This window comes from Aricia agestis, chromosome 14, assembly GCF_905147365.1.
Source record: "Aricia agestis chromosome 14, ilAriAges1.1, whole genome shotgun sequence".
NCBI lineage: Eukaryota > Metazoa > Arthropoda > Insecta > Lepidoptera > Lycaenidae > Aricia > Aricia agestis.
Window position 1 is genome coordinate 10,570,295 of NC_056419.1, and position 13,961 is coordinate 10,584,255.

General features: G+C 36.6%; 1 protein-coding gene across 3 annotated transcripts in view; it reads left to right on the plus strand.

The window, feature by feature from the left end:
* Nucleotides 1–13,961, plus strand: part of LOC121733862 (RNA/RNP complex-1-interacting phosphatase) — a 62,681-nt gene that overhangs the window by 42,929 nt on the left and 5,791 nt on the right. For all 3 annotated transcript variants that reach the window (XM_042124250.1, XM_042124251.1, XM_042124252.1), the window contains exon 6: nt 5,867–5,907. In XM_042124250.1, coding sequence (XP_041980184.1) covers nt 5,867–5,907 — 41 coding nt within the window. The remainder of the gene's footprint in view (nt 1–5,866; nt 5,908–13,961) is intronic.

Sequence of the window (13,961 nt, forward strand, 5' to 3'; positions counted from 1 at the left end):
TAATTAATTAATAAAGTATACTGTGACTAATTAAATTTTATTTTATGACATTTAAAGCCATGTTTAATTGAATTTCTTTGACATTATAGTTTGCTTATTGTATCTTGACATAATATTGTATTTGACCATTGGAATTAATATTACCTTGTGATGACTAATGAAATTGACATATAAAATTATCTAGATTATTGTATAGTAGAATGTTTTTTTTTCTAATTATAAATAATTGTTAGTAGGTTAGTTTTAAGGTTATATTGACAATTCGCAGTCTTATTTAAATAATTTTGACATTTAGAATATTTTGACATTATTATTTTTTAACTTAATTTTGACTTGTAACGAGAAATTAGAAATTACAACTTTTACTAATAATTATTATGATTATGACTAATGAATGATATAATTACTTATAAATTGCCGAAACGATTTGGATGAAATTTAGTGTGTAGAGAAGTCTCTAGATCCGGAAAAGGAAGTTTATGTTTCGGAAAACTATACCGTTTCCGCGCGATAAACGAATTTTGGCAAAAAGAAGTTGCATCTCGCATCTAGGTCATAAATAAGTTTTATTTATAGAATACAAATCTATTAAAAACTATGATTCATAATGCATTGTCAATTTGTATTGCTCATATTCAAGTACTACTTACTCATACAAGAATTCCTAAGTAACGCTTCTAACTTCCGGCGAAACGCATACAAATGTTCCCACGCGGGCAACCTTATACTGTAACTGTGTTTTCCCGAAAGCCAGTGGCGGTCGTACCCATTGCGAGGCCCCGGGCGGCAGGTCTTTGCAAGGCCCCGAGTGGCAGGTTTTGCGAGGCCCCGGGCGGCAGTTTTGCGAGGCACTTTGTCTTACGAAAAAATACCTATGTGAAGCAAAAGTAGGGATGATAAACTTTAAAATTGATATTTGCGGCTCTTACTGAGATTATCTTTAATTTAAGCAAAATTTTCCAATTATTTTCCTTGACGCGAGGCCCCGGGCGATTGCCCCGTTCGTTACCCCTTTAGGCTGCCACTGCGGCCAAAGCCTCATATTTCGAAACATCAAGGTGAAACTGCACCAACCAGATCTGCACAATGCATATTGGGGGTATCGTTACAATGGCAAAAATTATGAGTGACAGATCACGCATGCGCTAACCTTTGCCCCGGGCTGGGTCTTGGGTTTCTGGGTTCCGTGGGAAACGCTGGTTGGGTCCCTTATCTGTTGTATCGGCCCTATCTCTTTTCGGCGCTTGTAGGACATGTACACGTATGTACCATGATGGATGGATCGTATGTGAGGTCTAATGAAAGTTGGGATTTATTCGGATATTTTAGGTGTTCCTTGTTTACAGAGTAGCGCAACGTAGAGATAGGATCGGTAATTAAAATATATGTTCCATTGTTGTTTATAGAATGTTTCTTAAATCTTTCTTGTATCTGACACATTCGAGTTTTATTTTCTCTATTTAAGTTCGATGTAGACTATATTGTATGTTAACTTATATTTTGAAAGACATTCATAACTATTCATACGCGCATTCATAAGTTATCGTAAATTATTTGTTAGAGAAAAATAATTATTGTGGCCGCACTTTAGTTACAATACAAGTATAAATAGTAACGTAACTCGGCTGCAGTTTTTAAATCAAATTCGTGCGACATCGAAATAAAATATTACGCGCGCGACGTGATACTACATTTTCTTTACATCGGTTATCTGAAGTCACGTCTACGTGTGCATGCACTGGATTCGGTAAGTCTAACATAAATATAGTCTACTGTAAATTAATAATACTATGCTTCTGTTATATAAATTTTCAAGTAGCGGCCGCTAGCCGCCGGAGGTAGGACTTGCATGAAAAATACTCGGATTATAAGTCCGGAGCGATCTACCGATAAGGCGCTCGTATAAATAACTAAGGCCGTTTGTCCACCGGCACCGTCACCGGGACGTGACCGATAAAATTTCAAATAAAATGCCACTTTATGACCTAGGCTGTAGGTTTAATTTTCTACCGACATTGGTCTAGCGACCCATGTCACCGCGCACAGAGCAAAATGAAACCTACAGCCTAGGTCAGGGGCTTCCAATCTTTTTCAGCCTGCGGCGCAGTTACACGTCACAATATTTTTTCACGGCGCGGCGCAGCGCTCTGCTGCGGCGTCTGCCTGGTCGTCTGGTCGTCGGCAGACACGCCTGTGGGGGCGTTTAGTCGCCCCCAGGCCGATCAAACGCCCTACTCTACGTAGCTATTACAAAAAGATAATGATTATTATAATATATACTTTAATGATTATTATTATAGGTGGATTAAGCTGGTAAATAATAATAAACAAATATTTAATCATCTGTCTGCTTTCCATAATTAAATTAATTAATTTTATATTATTTGTGGTTTCGGATAATGATGGATTATTATCGAGTCACGGCGCCCCTCTTGCCTTTCCGTCGGCGCACCAGGACGCCACGGTGCACACTTTGGGAACCCCTTGTGGCATTTTATTTGAGTTTTTGTCCGTGACGTCCCGGTGACGGTGGCGGTGAACAAATGGCCTAAGACCCGACTGATATTAAATAGGAAAGCATGTAATTCACATCGATGCGCACCCATAAAATACAATTCTGACAGTTTTTAAGCGAAGGAAGCGCTTAGAAAGTTATACAAATGATCGTATTATTGAAAGTTAAAAAGGTAACATTTAAAGGCTTTGTAACATGAGAAAGTGGATTTTTGCTGTATCGATAATGTTTCCATTGTAAAAGTCGGATTAAGGACGCACCTGATCAAAAATATTTATGTTCAAGTAATAATTTCGTGTTGAAACGATTTTTATGATGAGCTTTATTTCCGTCGATCCTGAAAAGTGAAACTGCGTGGTTAATGTGTAACATTCAAATCTGCAGCATTATAGTTGCTCCTTCAAAGCTGTCCTTCATAATAATATACAAGTTGTAACAAAACTAAGGGATAATACTTTAGTTTAGGGTGTTCCTTATCTAAGAGAGTTTACTGTGAAAGTAGCAGCTCTGCTCTGAAAGACCACATTTTTTTCACTTTTGTATAGGCAAACGCCCCAGCGCGGCGTCACGAGTTTCCCTATACAAAAGTGAAAAAAAAAAATTGGTCTTTCAGCCCTGCTACTTTCACAATGAATTCTAATCAATGAATAAGTACACACCCTAGTATTATCACTTAGTTTTGTTACACCTTGTCTAAAATTCGATAAAATTTTTAAACCAAGGTTTTTCTAGTAAGTTGTAAAGGACATTTACATACGATTTTTCTAAGTATCGAGGTAAACCCCGAATTTTATGATACACACGACATTGAGGTTTTCGTGTGTTTATCGGAAAACATTGGTTTTGATTCGTTTATTGTTTTTCACGGAATCGTGACTTGTATGTTAAATATTTATGTTTAATCGTTGGCGCCAGATTTTGTGAAGAACTAGTATTGTTGTGTTATGTTTGTTAATTGGTTGTTTGGATAGATCGTTTAATTATTGTCAAATTTCCACTTACTTACTTGAATGTTCGTCGTGAGGGTCGCCAATAAATTACGTAAGGGCCGGGACACATAAACACCCAGTAGTGTTGTACCCATAAAGTTAATATACCTAGCGGAATAGAGAAACAAAGGCCTGAGCAAGAGAGATGTTACTATCAGTAACGTCGTCGTCGGCCGGCGTCATTTCACTATGCGACGTCGCGTCGTGGAAATCTACGACGAGCATCGTATAAAACTACGTCGCGACATCGTAACGTGCCACGATACACGGCACGACGCCGTCGATACAATGCAGGGTGAATTGTCGCAATTAATTTCTTTGAATTTTGAATAACACGCATCGTGAGTTTCTACGACGCGAAGTCGTGCCGTGTATCGTGGCTCGTTACGATGTCGGGACGTAGTTTTTACGATACTCGTCGTAGATTCCCACGACCCGACGTCGCATCGTGTTTATGTGTCCCGGCCCTAAGACGTTTTTGAGGATTTTAGGCAGCCTGCATGTGTGCACATACGATTTCCGTATTCGTTTTCCTAATGCGGGATTTCGATATGGAATTCCGTGAGACTAGCGCAAACGTTCGTTTTCCTTTACGAGCGAACGCACCGGCTTGCATTCGCAACCGTTCCGTTTGGAAAATTTGGAAAAAGAAAATGCATGCGGCAGTAAATGTATTTTCTAATTCCATGCAGTCGGATTTCCGAATACGGAAAACGTGTGTATGCGGCCAGCCTTATGGGGCCAGCCCCTGATAAAATTTCCTAAGATTCGCCATAAATTCCCCCTTTTCCTTTGCCTGATTTTTTGTAGCATTTACATCTAAATGACTCTCGTGAATTATAGATGCCCCCTTGTTATTTTTTTTGTATCTTGGAAAATTTCAGTATGAATGAATGTGAATTTGCAATTGAAGTGGTTCGTTCGTTGCTTTTAAATATTTACATAAGAATGCAGAGACCCTAAAGGTAGGGTCGTATTCATATAACAAAATATTTTGAGTTGTAATTTTAGTGCGTCGATTTCTTAAAGGTTTCAAAACATTTATAAAATTTAAGAGTCAGTCGTGTTAACAATAATAAAACATTATCGTTTTTATTTTAAAGTAGATGTTGCTTGTAACCTCATTCGCACAGAAATTTTATCACGTGGAATTGGTCCATTTGCTTATTGGTCCTTTCCAATACTTATCAGTTATAGTTTAGCTTACAGTTAAAAGGCGTTGAGACGTTTTTATCCGGGAAAATGCACGGTTTCCTTCCGCCTAACTAACTTCGGCGCAACATTCTTATTTATGATATTCATAGTAATTTGTATGCTGTTGTATGCTCCTGTATATTGGCGCCATATAGCTCGAGACATTGATATAAAAACAAACAGATATCATAAATCGGCAGAAATGTGTCGGCGCAGTCACTCGCCCACTGATGCGGTTTTAACACAGTATACGTTATATACAGTAGACCATCTTTATACTAGATCGGCTTTTTGGGGGCACGCACACATAAGCATGATTTCAGATAACTTTAGTAAGCAAAAAATACTATTAATAAATTATGATGTCGCGCTTGCGTAAGGTCGCGTGTGCATTGGGTATTGAGTATTGACCTTAATCATAGACAAAAAACCAAAGACAAGCGTTTTCTTAAATAATGCTTATGCAATGTGTGTAAAGATTTATAACAAGGTACTTGCACACATAAAAAATGTATGAAAAACTTTATAATTAATTTTCTATATTAAATTTAATAATTTCATTGCACGCCATTGTTATGGCAGAATGTTAGAAGTTTGAACTATAAGAAGCTAATTGGTCGCTGTTAAGCATTAGCGTCCTAACCCACAATTTTTTTTGTTGTTAAATTTTGAATGCAGTCTTGTTCTAAATCATCTACAGAACGTAACTGCATTCATAACTCAATACGTAATTTTTGTGTGGGTTAGTACACGAATGCTTAACAGCGTCCAATTAATAATACCTTTATATTAACAACATTCTGGCAATAAAGACGTTTGATTTGATTTGGTTCACGCTACTGTTTATTTATGTATTGTGGTTTTGGCTTAGGTGTAAAAAAATCGATTAAGGTATGGCGACACGCTGGGATCCATACATCGACATAACTCATAGCGGACGGGCGCGCCGGTTTCAACATTTTTGTGAAAATCAATTAAATCGATAATGTATTGTAAAATATAATAATATAATGTATTGTAAAATACACCATTATAACCCAAACGATTATATTTCAATTAAATACGCGTAATGGGTTCTAAATTTATTGGATAGTTTATGTATAGCTTAGTTCTTGCATAATATATCTGCTACTTAGCATAGCGTCTTACATTATTTATTTGTTTTCAGATTTATGGGTGCCGTAGATGAGTTTCTTCAAAATGACAAAGGTGAGATTAAGTCTAATTATGCTTTTGAATGACTGTATACAAATAAATCACACAATATTAAAATACATTGTAATTAGTTCAAACACTAAAGGAAAAAAACTAAATAAATACTTCAATAGGAATCAGTAATATGAATAAAAGTTACCTTTTTAGAAAACTGCAAGGCAAGTGAAATACACGTTTTATAGAGATGGTATTAAATATAAATTGTACATGGAACATGTATTTTGCACATTTTGTACATCCTCATCATACAGTATAATTAATGTTTTGCAGTAAACTATCCATATAATAGAGCGACCGTACGTCGCAAACAGACATAAACGTCGACAACTTCAGAGAACAGTGACTGAACAAAAATACTGTTGATGAGTTACACTATTGTATATATTTGTACTGTGCTTATACAAAATTGCAAGCCCGCTGCGTAGGCGATTTCTTTATACAGGGTGTTAAAAATGTTACAACTCGTACAAGACGTAAAGGTTCGATTATGGTAGGCACTAGGTACTAATTTGGCCTGACATTTCACCGGCCTTTACACGACTTATTGTTGAAACCGACTATGTAATAGGGGCCGTTCATTTTGTACCTAAATTTTGACGATTTTATACCGCGCTTCTCTGTGTAAATGTATTGCACATTAACATTTTTCATTCAAAGACTTCTATTTAAACAGTCTTTGTTTTCATTAGCCTAACCTGATGAAAATACACTACCCCTTCCCTTTTTTCTGATGATTTTTGCCTTAAAACTTAAAAGTCAGTTATGTTATGAATTATGTTGGAAAACATCACGAAAAAATTATAAAATACCTTTGATAATAATAATTTCAATTAGGCTGTTAAAAAAAGGCTGTTTATGCCCCTCATTATCACGCTTTACAACCCCTCCCCCCTCCTCCCCTTAAACGTATTACGTAACATATGAATGCTCCCCGTGTAATAGTTGCCACATGCCATATAATGTGTCCACAAACAATGCTGGACATTAAAGGTGTTTTATTCGGTGTCATTGTATTGACCAGTGTAAAATGTTTAGATCATTACTTCTCAGCGGTGCCTCTTGATGTTTATATTAGCTATAACAGTCAATATTTTGGACACAGTATAAATAAAACAGTATAATAACTTATGTCCTAATCAACGTCACTCAACAGAGACAAATGCTGCTCGGTTTGCTGCTTTCATGTTATCTCAAATCACGCTTATGTGTGTGTGCACAATTTCAGGCGGTCTAACAAGATGGTCAACTGCATATATTTATATTGTGACCCGGTCTACGGTTAGCGTAAACCGTGTAAATTATTAGATATTCAAAGTTACCTGTAATAACACACACACACACATTGCGCCGCTTCGGGAGGTCTATGAAGATGGTCTACTCACTACTGTATATTTATATTGTGTCTTAGTTCTCACTGGGACGACATTTTCACAAATGTCCAAGTGGGTTTTGTCTGTATTGGTGAGTAGGAGACTAGGTGCTAATGCAGTTGCCTTATTACTTGGATCATAAAAAATCTAGTAATCCATTCGTTTTATTCTAATATTCGACCCTTTTAGTTACAGAGTCAGAAATCAAATAATTTGTCACAAAAAGAAGCCTGATTCATTCAAATCAAACATGCTTTATTGTAGCCAAAAGAATTAAAACATAATGAAAACATATAGATACAATCACACATTTAATAATATCTCTAAACTAATTATTAAATTTTAAGTAGGAATTATACAGTAAAAGTGCGAAATAACAAAAAATAATTTTAGCAGTGAATTCGTCTCTAGGTAGCTTGTTATAGACCGCATAGTGGCACAGTTTTTTTCAAAAATGTAATTTATAAAACTAGTCATGGGGTTACTCAATGAATCATCGAAACAGGATTCGTATGACTAAATCCTGATCCTAATCTGTTATAATTTTAATAGTAAATTAATTGTCACGTATCATTAAATCAGATTCAACTTCGACTATCTTGAGAATCTTGCGTAAAAGAACTATAAAATAGATGGGACGTTTATCAATAATACGGGACACAACATACGATTTCAATTAGAGATAAGTTCGGTTTCTATTTCAAATTGGTAACATGTTTTCGACGGAGAATTTCGTCGCTCGTCACACCTCCGTCGGTGCTTCGATAAACGCGCCAGCAACTTGCTTGTAATCATGCTAGTAGCTGGCAAACGTAAGTAAGCGTTGGAATGTGAGATTAGAGCGTTTCTTATAAATAGTAATCATTAAAAATGATTCACTGAATTGTATAAAGAATTCCTTGCATAATATCAACAAAGAGTGTTTCTTGTCATCTTTGTTGAGAATTGTTTAATATTTGATTGACTTCACTTTGAAAAATAAAGCTCCTAAAATCTGACGGACCACAAATAGTATAATTTTCGCTAACGCTTTATTTTCCGTAAAAAAATATTTAGATCTAAACCTAAAGCAATGCTACCAAATTCCTTTTATTGCACCAGCGTTACAAGCCACTGGCGCCAGTCACTAGCACATTTAAGTGCACATCACACACAATGAAATCGACGACAGTTCGGCAATGAAATCTGTCTCGATGGCCGAACTTTTAATTACGTTGACACAATTGGTTATCGGCGGGTTCTCACGGCTGTGTTCATTAGTTCTAATTACTGAGTGCGCTTGTTTGTCGCGTCGCGTCGCGCTCGCGAGATAAAGGTAGTTCAATTAATTGTGAATATCTGTTTGGTTATGCCGCTAAGATGACGGTAGACGTTAAAACTGGTAGATATGCGTAATTTCTAAATAGAAGCCAATTGCCTCTGTGTTGTAAAAAACTAAATCCATTCGAAACCATCAAACGACGTGGGAGAGCCATGCTTCGGCACGAATGGGCCGGCTCGACCGGAGAAATACCACGTCCTCACAGAAAACCGGCGTGAAACAGCGCTTGCGCTGTGTTTCGCCGAGTGAGTGAGTTTACCGGAGGCCCAATCCCCTACCCTATTCTCTTTCCTACCCTCCCTTATTCCGTTTCCTTTCCATCCCTACCTTCCCCTATTACCCTATTCCCTCTTAAAAGGCCGGCAACGCACCTGCAGCTCTTCTGATGCTGCGAGTGTCCATGGGCGACGGAAGTTGCTTTCCATCTGGTGACCCGTTTGCTCGTTTGCCCCCTTATTTCATAAAAAAAAAAACGAAATCTGATTTCGATTCAATATCTTTGCGGGATTTTCATCTTAGGTTTATGCGGGCAAACGCCGAAATTTTATACGAGCAGCCTTTTCTGAGATCTTGGGATGAACTAGTCAAACCTAGAACCGTCAAACTTTAGAACCCACTCCGAAATAAAATACATATGAATATCAAGGCTGTAAGAGATCTAGGAATTGACTAGTAAACACAGGTTTCATCATTCAGACAGCTAAGCTTTGAATAGTCAATGCTTAGGCTGAATGGTAGATAAAAGTATCTATAATACGAATTAAAACTGCGGCCCAGGCTGCTCCATCTTTGCACCTTTATGTCTCTGAAATCCTGAAGAATGTAGGTGCTAGAATATACCAAGTTTTATACTGAATCCCTTGCCATGTCTACCACATCCTCTGCTCTATACGAGTGAGGTGTACAACAGGTTCTGCGCTAGCGCCAGATATTCAGGTCGGCGCTATTTATTCCTCTGATTAGGCCGATTGTTTAATAATTGAGATGTCGTTAGATTTCGTAATCCCTGACCACAGTATAAACAATATGTAGTAGGGTAATTACCCCGCGTCTTTGAAATTAAACTTGCTGAACACAGAAACAAATTTTACAAGTGCGTAATGAGATGTTTCAACAATTTGCAACTTAAAGTTGTCTGAAATCATGCTTATGTGTGCGTGCGTCCGATTCGGACGGTCCAGTAAGAAGGTGATCTACTGTATTTTATTATACTGTGGCACTGCCCACGGCACACGCGTAAACCGGTGATTTGCATTATTAATGTAAACTTTTAAATATTATTAAGATTATATGGTGTAATAATGTTGATAATTAACTTAAGAATTAAGTAGCACTTATGTTGAAACTGGTCAAAATATTATCTGTATACCGAATTTAACGTCAGTGGGGCTAAAATGGTCACATTTTCAATTCATCAAATGAATTGTCAAAACTGTCAAACTGACAAATGTCAAATCAGTACAAAAATACATAAAAAATACAGAAATGAATTGCAAGCAGAGTTGCATTTTGCGATTTTAGAAAAATGAATCATATTATGATTCATAACATGATTCTTCAAAGCGACCATTTTAGCCCCGCTGTTCTTTTCATGTAATAGCAATCTGCAGTATTTTGACTGTGTGGTAAATGAAAAAAAAGGTTGTCTCCACTGCCTAGATCAGGATTGACGACCATGATTGACTATGACCAGCTGAACCGATGTCGATCATAGGCGATCGACGACGTTCGTAATCGCTTGCCCAGGCCTTTGAGGCCAGTGTCCAGCAGAGGACGAATATAGGCTGATTTGATTGAATCGCTTGTCCATAGTGATTATAGTGAGTCAACGTAGGGGGGCAACCTAATCTAATTAGTAAGTAGCCAGTAGGCATAAGAGAAAAGCTACTTTGGAAAATACGTTTACAAAATTTTACAATCTTTACCTTACATATTATAGGAAACCCTTGACTGTTTTTATTTTTTTATTTTGTCCACATTTTATTATGGACGAAATTCTCGTGTAACGTAATAAAATAGTATGACAAATGCCCGTAGGAATTTTTCTTACGGCAGAATACTAAGTTCACAAGAAAAATACGCGAAAAAGAATAGTATCGTTGTTATTTTATTACAGTGTGCGTATATATTTATAATACAAATAGTGTGAGAAGCGCGAATAAGACGTTAGTGAGCATAGACGTATCATACTAGTGAGTATTGAAGTCTGCACACTCTACAAATTAACTTAAGGCGGGGATTAATCTCAAACAAAAACGATAACCTTGCACACAACCAAATACCAAGCGTATACGCATCGCAATAAGATTCATTTTAGCTTAGCATAAAACTGTAACAACTCGGGCGGATCTTCTCTATTTTTCATGTTTTTTTTTAAATATCTTTGGAAATAAATATTAAGAAACAAAATTGTTCGGTTAAAGAGAAAGAAATTAAGTTTTAATATAGATTTACTAACAATTTATTCAAATAAAATGTATAATTATCCTAGTTAATACTTATATTTCGATGAAATAGAGTTTTTTCGGAGGTGAGTTTGTAAATTAATTACAGCCAAAGTATTACGTTTTATTAAAATGTTCACGGTTTAAGGTTTTTTAAATATTGTGCTTTATATCTCATTTTTTTTAAAACTTCGTTATTATATTGGAACTAGGTAAACCGGGAGTCACGGAATAACAAATTGGGGTTTATCCTCGCCTTAATGCTACGAGTCAATGCAAACATTAAACTGACATTAAATAGAAGTTTAATTAAATCCTTCGATCATGGATTCTTGGAAATCTATTGTTATTCTATTGTGTCTCGCTCACCGGTGAGCTTATGGGGCTTGATGGGTTAATTAATTAATTCAATAGCTCCTCAGTACTTATATTTAACTAGATGACTCCCGCAACTCCGTTCTGCCAAAATAAATTTATCGCGTGGGAACCGTACATTTTTCCAGGATAAAAAGTCCTACTTTTCCGGGGACTCAAAGTATCTCTACCAAATTTCAGCCCAATCGGTTCAGCCGCTTAGGCGTGAAAAGGGTAACAGACAGACAGACATACTTTCGCATTTATAATATTAATATTTAGTATGGATGTAATTTGGGTGACAGAAAAATTAACTCTATTTTTATTAAGAATCATAATAGATATGATATTTAGGATCTACTTAGTGCAAATTGCAGCAAAAATCAGTTTATTGAAAGCATGCCAAATCAATTGTTACGAGTGCTCAAAATAAATGCGACTTCCCTATTTCCTTAACTGGTACGTCGATGTTCGTTCGTCGTAATGTTAGTAAGTCAGGCGTATCGCGCGGATCTCGGCAGATTTACAAGATATCGTACCGGGAACGTTTGCCGCACTCGCTACCGTGCGCCGGGGGTGGCCATACTGGGGTTATGTAAACTTAAGCTGGCTAGATGTTTGTTTGTATCGTAACGCCTAAACTATCAGATTTTAACATAACGATGTCTTTATTTATATTCGTCTACTGCCCACTTAGAGAACAAAATATTATTTATTAGCGCCCCCTTTTAATTCAACTACTTTCTTCTCTTTATTTTAATAAACCCCTTTTGCCGCAAATTTCATAAAAAGTACTAAGTCTATACTAGTCGTTTTCAAACCATATTTTCACCATCATCACCGACTTAATTTGCATTCCCGAATTTTCTCCAATCCCGCAATTCCGGGATTTTGTTTAACTAAATATAATATTCTAAGATGTCGCCTCCAAAACTTGCTAGCCAAAAATTAAAACTAACGTGAGGGAATAGATGCATTTAATTTAAAATGCATTCAGATGAAATGAAATAACAAATCACCCCCTAAGCCTCTACACAACGTCCCCATTTTTTATAGGTCCCACAACGCCCCCCTTTAGGCCTTCAGCGCCCACAAGGGGGCGTTATCGCCCACTTTGGGAAAGACTGCTCTACATGAACAGATACCTAAGTAATCGCTTGTGTTTGTCCATCATAAGCAAACGTGGAGAGGCTGCATTATATTTTTAAGTTGTTATATTTTAATTATCAAGTATCAGTCTGAGACTAACCAAACAAATAATTTAAATTCCGAGAAATATGATTGGCTTGCTAAAAACCTCTTCACACCACTATGACTCAAGTCACAATAATTAATTTTACAACAATATGTCAAAGTAAACATTGCGGTTCTGATTAATGATCTATAGATTCGCTATGGACAGATGACTTGCTACTAATAGGCCGTTTACAACAAATATTTTTGTTCTTTTTTATAAGGAAACGAGCAGACATATCGTCTGATGGATTGCGAGTATGTTTTATATTTATTTTAGTTTTTTTACTAACTTAACAATAACACATAGAAATAGCTTGTTTTAACATACTTGCATAGTTTAATCATAACATTTGTGTTTATCCTTCTCGATTCTTGAAGTCAATATAATATGCGAAAATTGTATGTTTTCAAACCTTACACTCTCTCACGAATCTCAAATAGACTTTACGTTGCTTTTATATGAGGCTGGGATCGACTCATTCGTGCCGATCATGGTTCTCCCATGGTAATTTATCGTACGAATTTCTTGTTCTTCTGGGGCCTGATTCTCAAGCATCGAAAGTCTATCGCCGGCCACCTGTCTCACTCGCGCGTAAGACAGTAGGTAAGCACGCAAGTGAATCTCACTTGTGGGCGCATATAATATAATCTGCGATCGAAACGAAATTCGATGCTCGGGAATCGGGCCCCTGTTTGTTTCTGGGCAAAGTTGCAACGTTGATAGCGCAGTCGCATTTTGTTTGGCTGACTTGTTATAAATGAGTTTCGGGACGCCGAACTTCCCAGATAAAACGTATTTTTCGATTTCTACCCTGATTTTGCTATTTTGATCCAACTACAGCTTCGGTTACGTTTCGATACAGTATCGGTGAAAAAACCCTAGAAAATGGTAATCTCATGAAATGACAAACTAACGTCAAATGCTTTCTAATATTACTCCAGAGAACAGTCGTATGACGTTTTTTTTGCTTTTTGGATCCGGCGCTAACCAAAGCTGTATCTAGAAAGTAGAATCTATTTTAACTACTTGAATGCAGCGTTGTTTCTATCAAACTGTAAAATATACTTACTTGTCTAAACTCACGTCACACTACTGACTTTTAGAGTTTTGACTAATAATAACGCGTTTGAAATTCATTAGAATACCACTTTGTAGTTTGGTAGAAAACGTACTCCACCGAACAAGGATTAAAGCTATGTTAAAGTTGGAGTAAAATAACAGAATCAGGGTATTGAGTTTTGAAATTATTCGAGACATTGTTGTTTTGTGCTGACTGTAAGTTATTTGAAAAGCGATATTACTGATTGAGATAATGTTGTTAC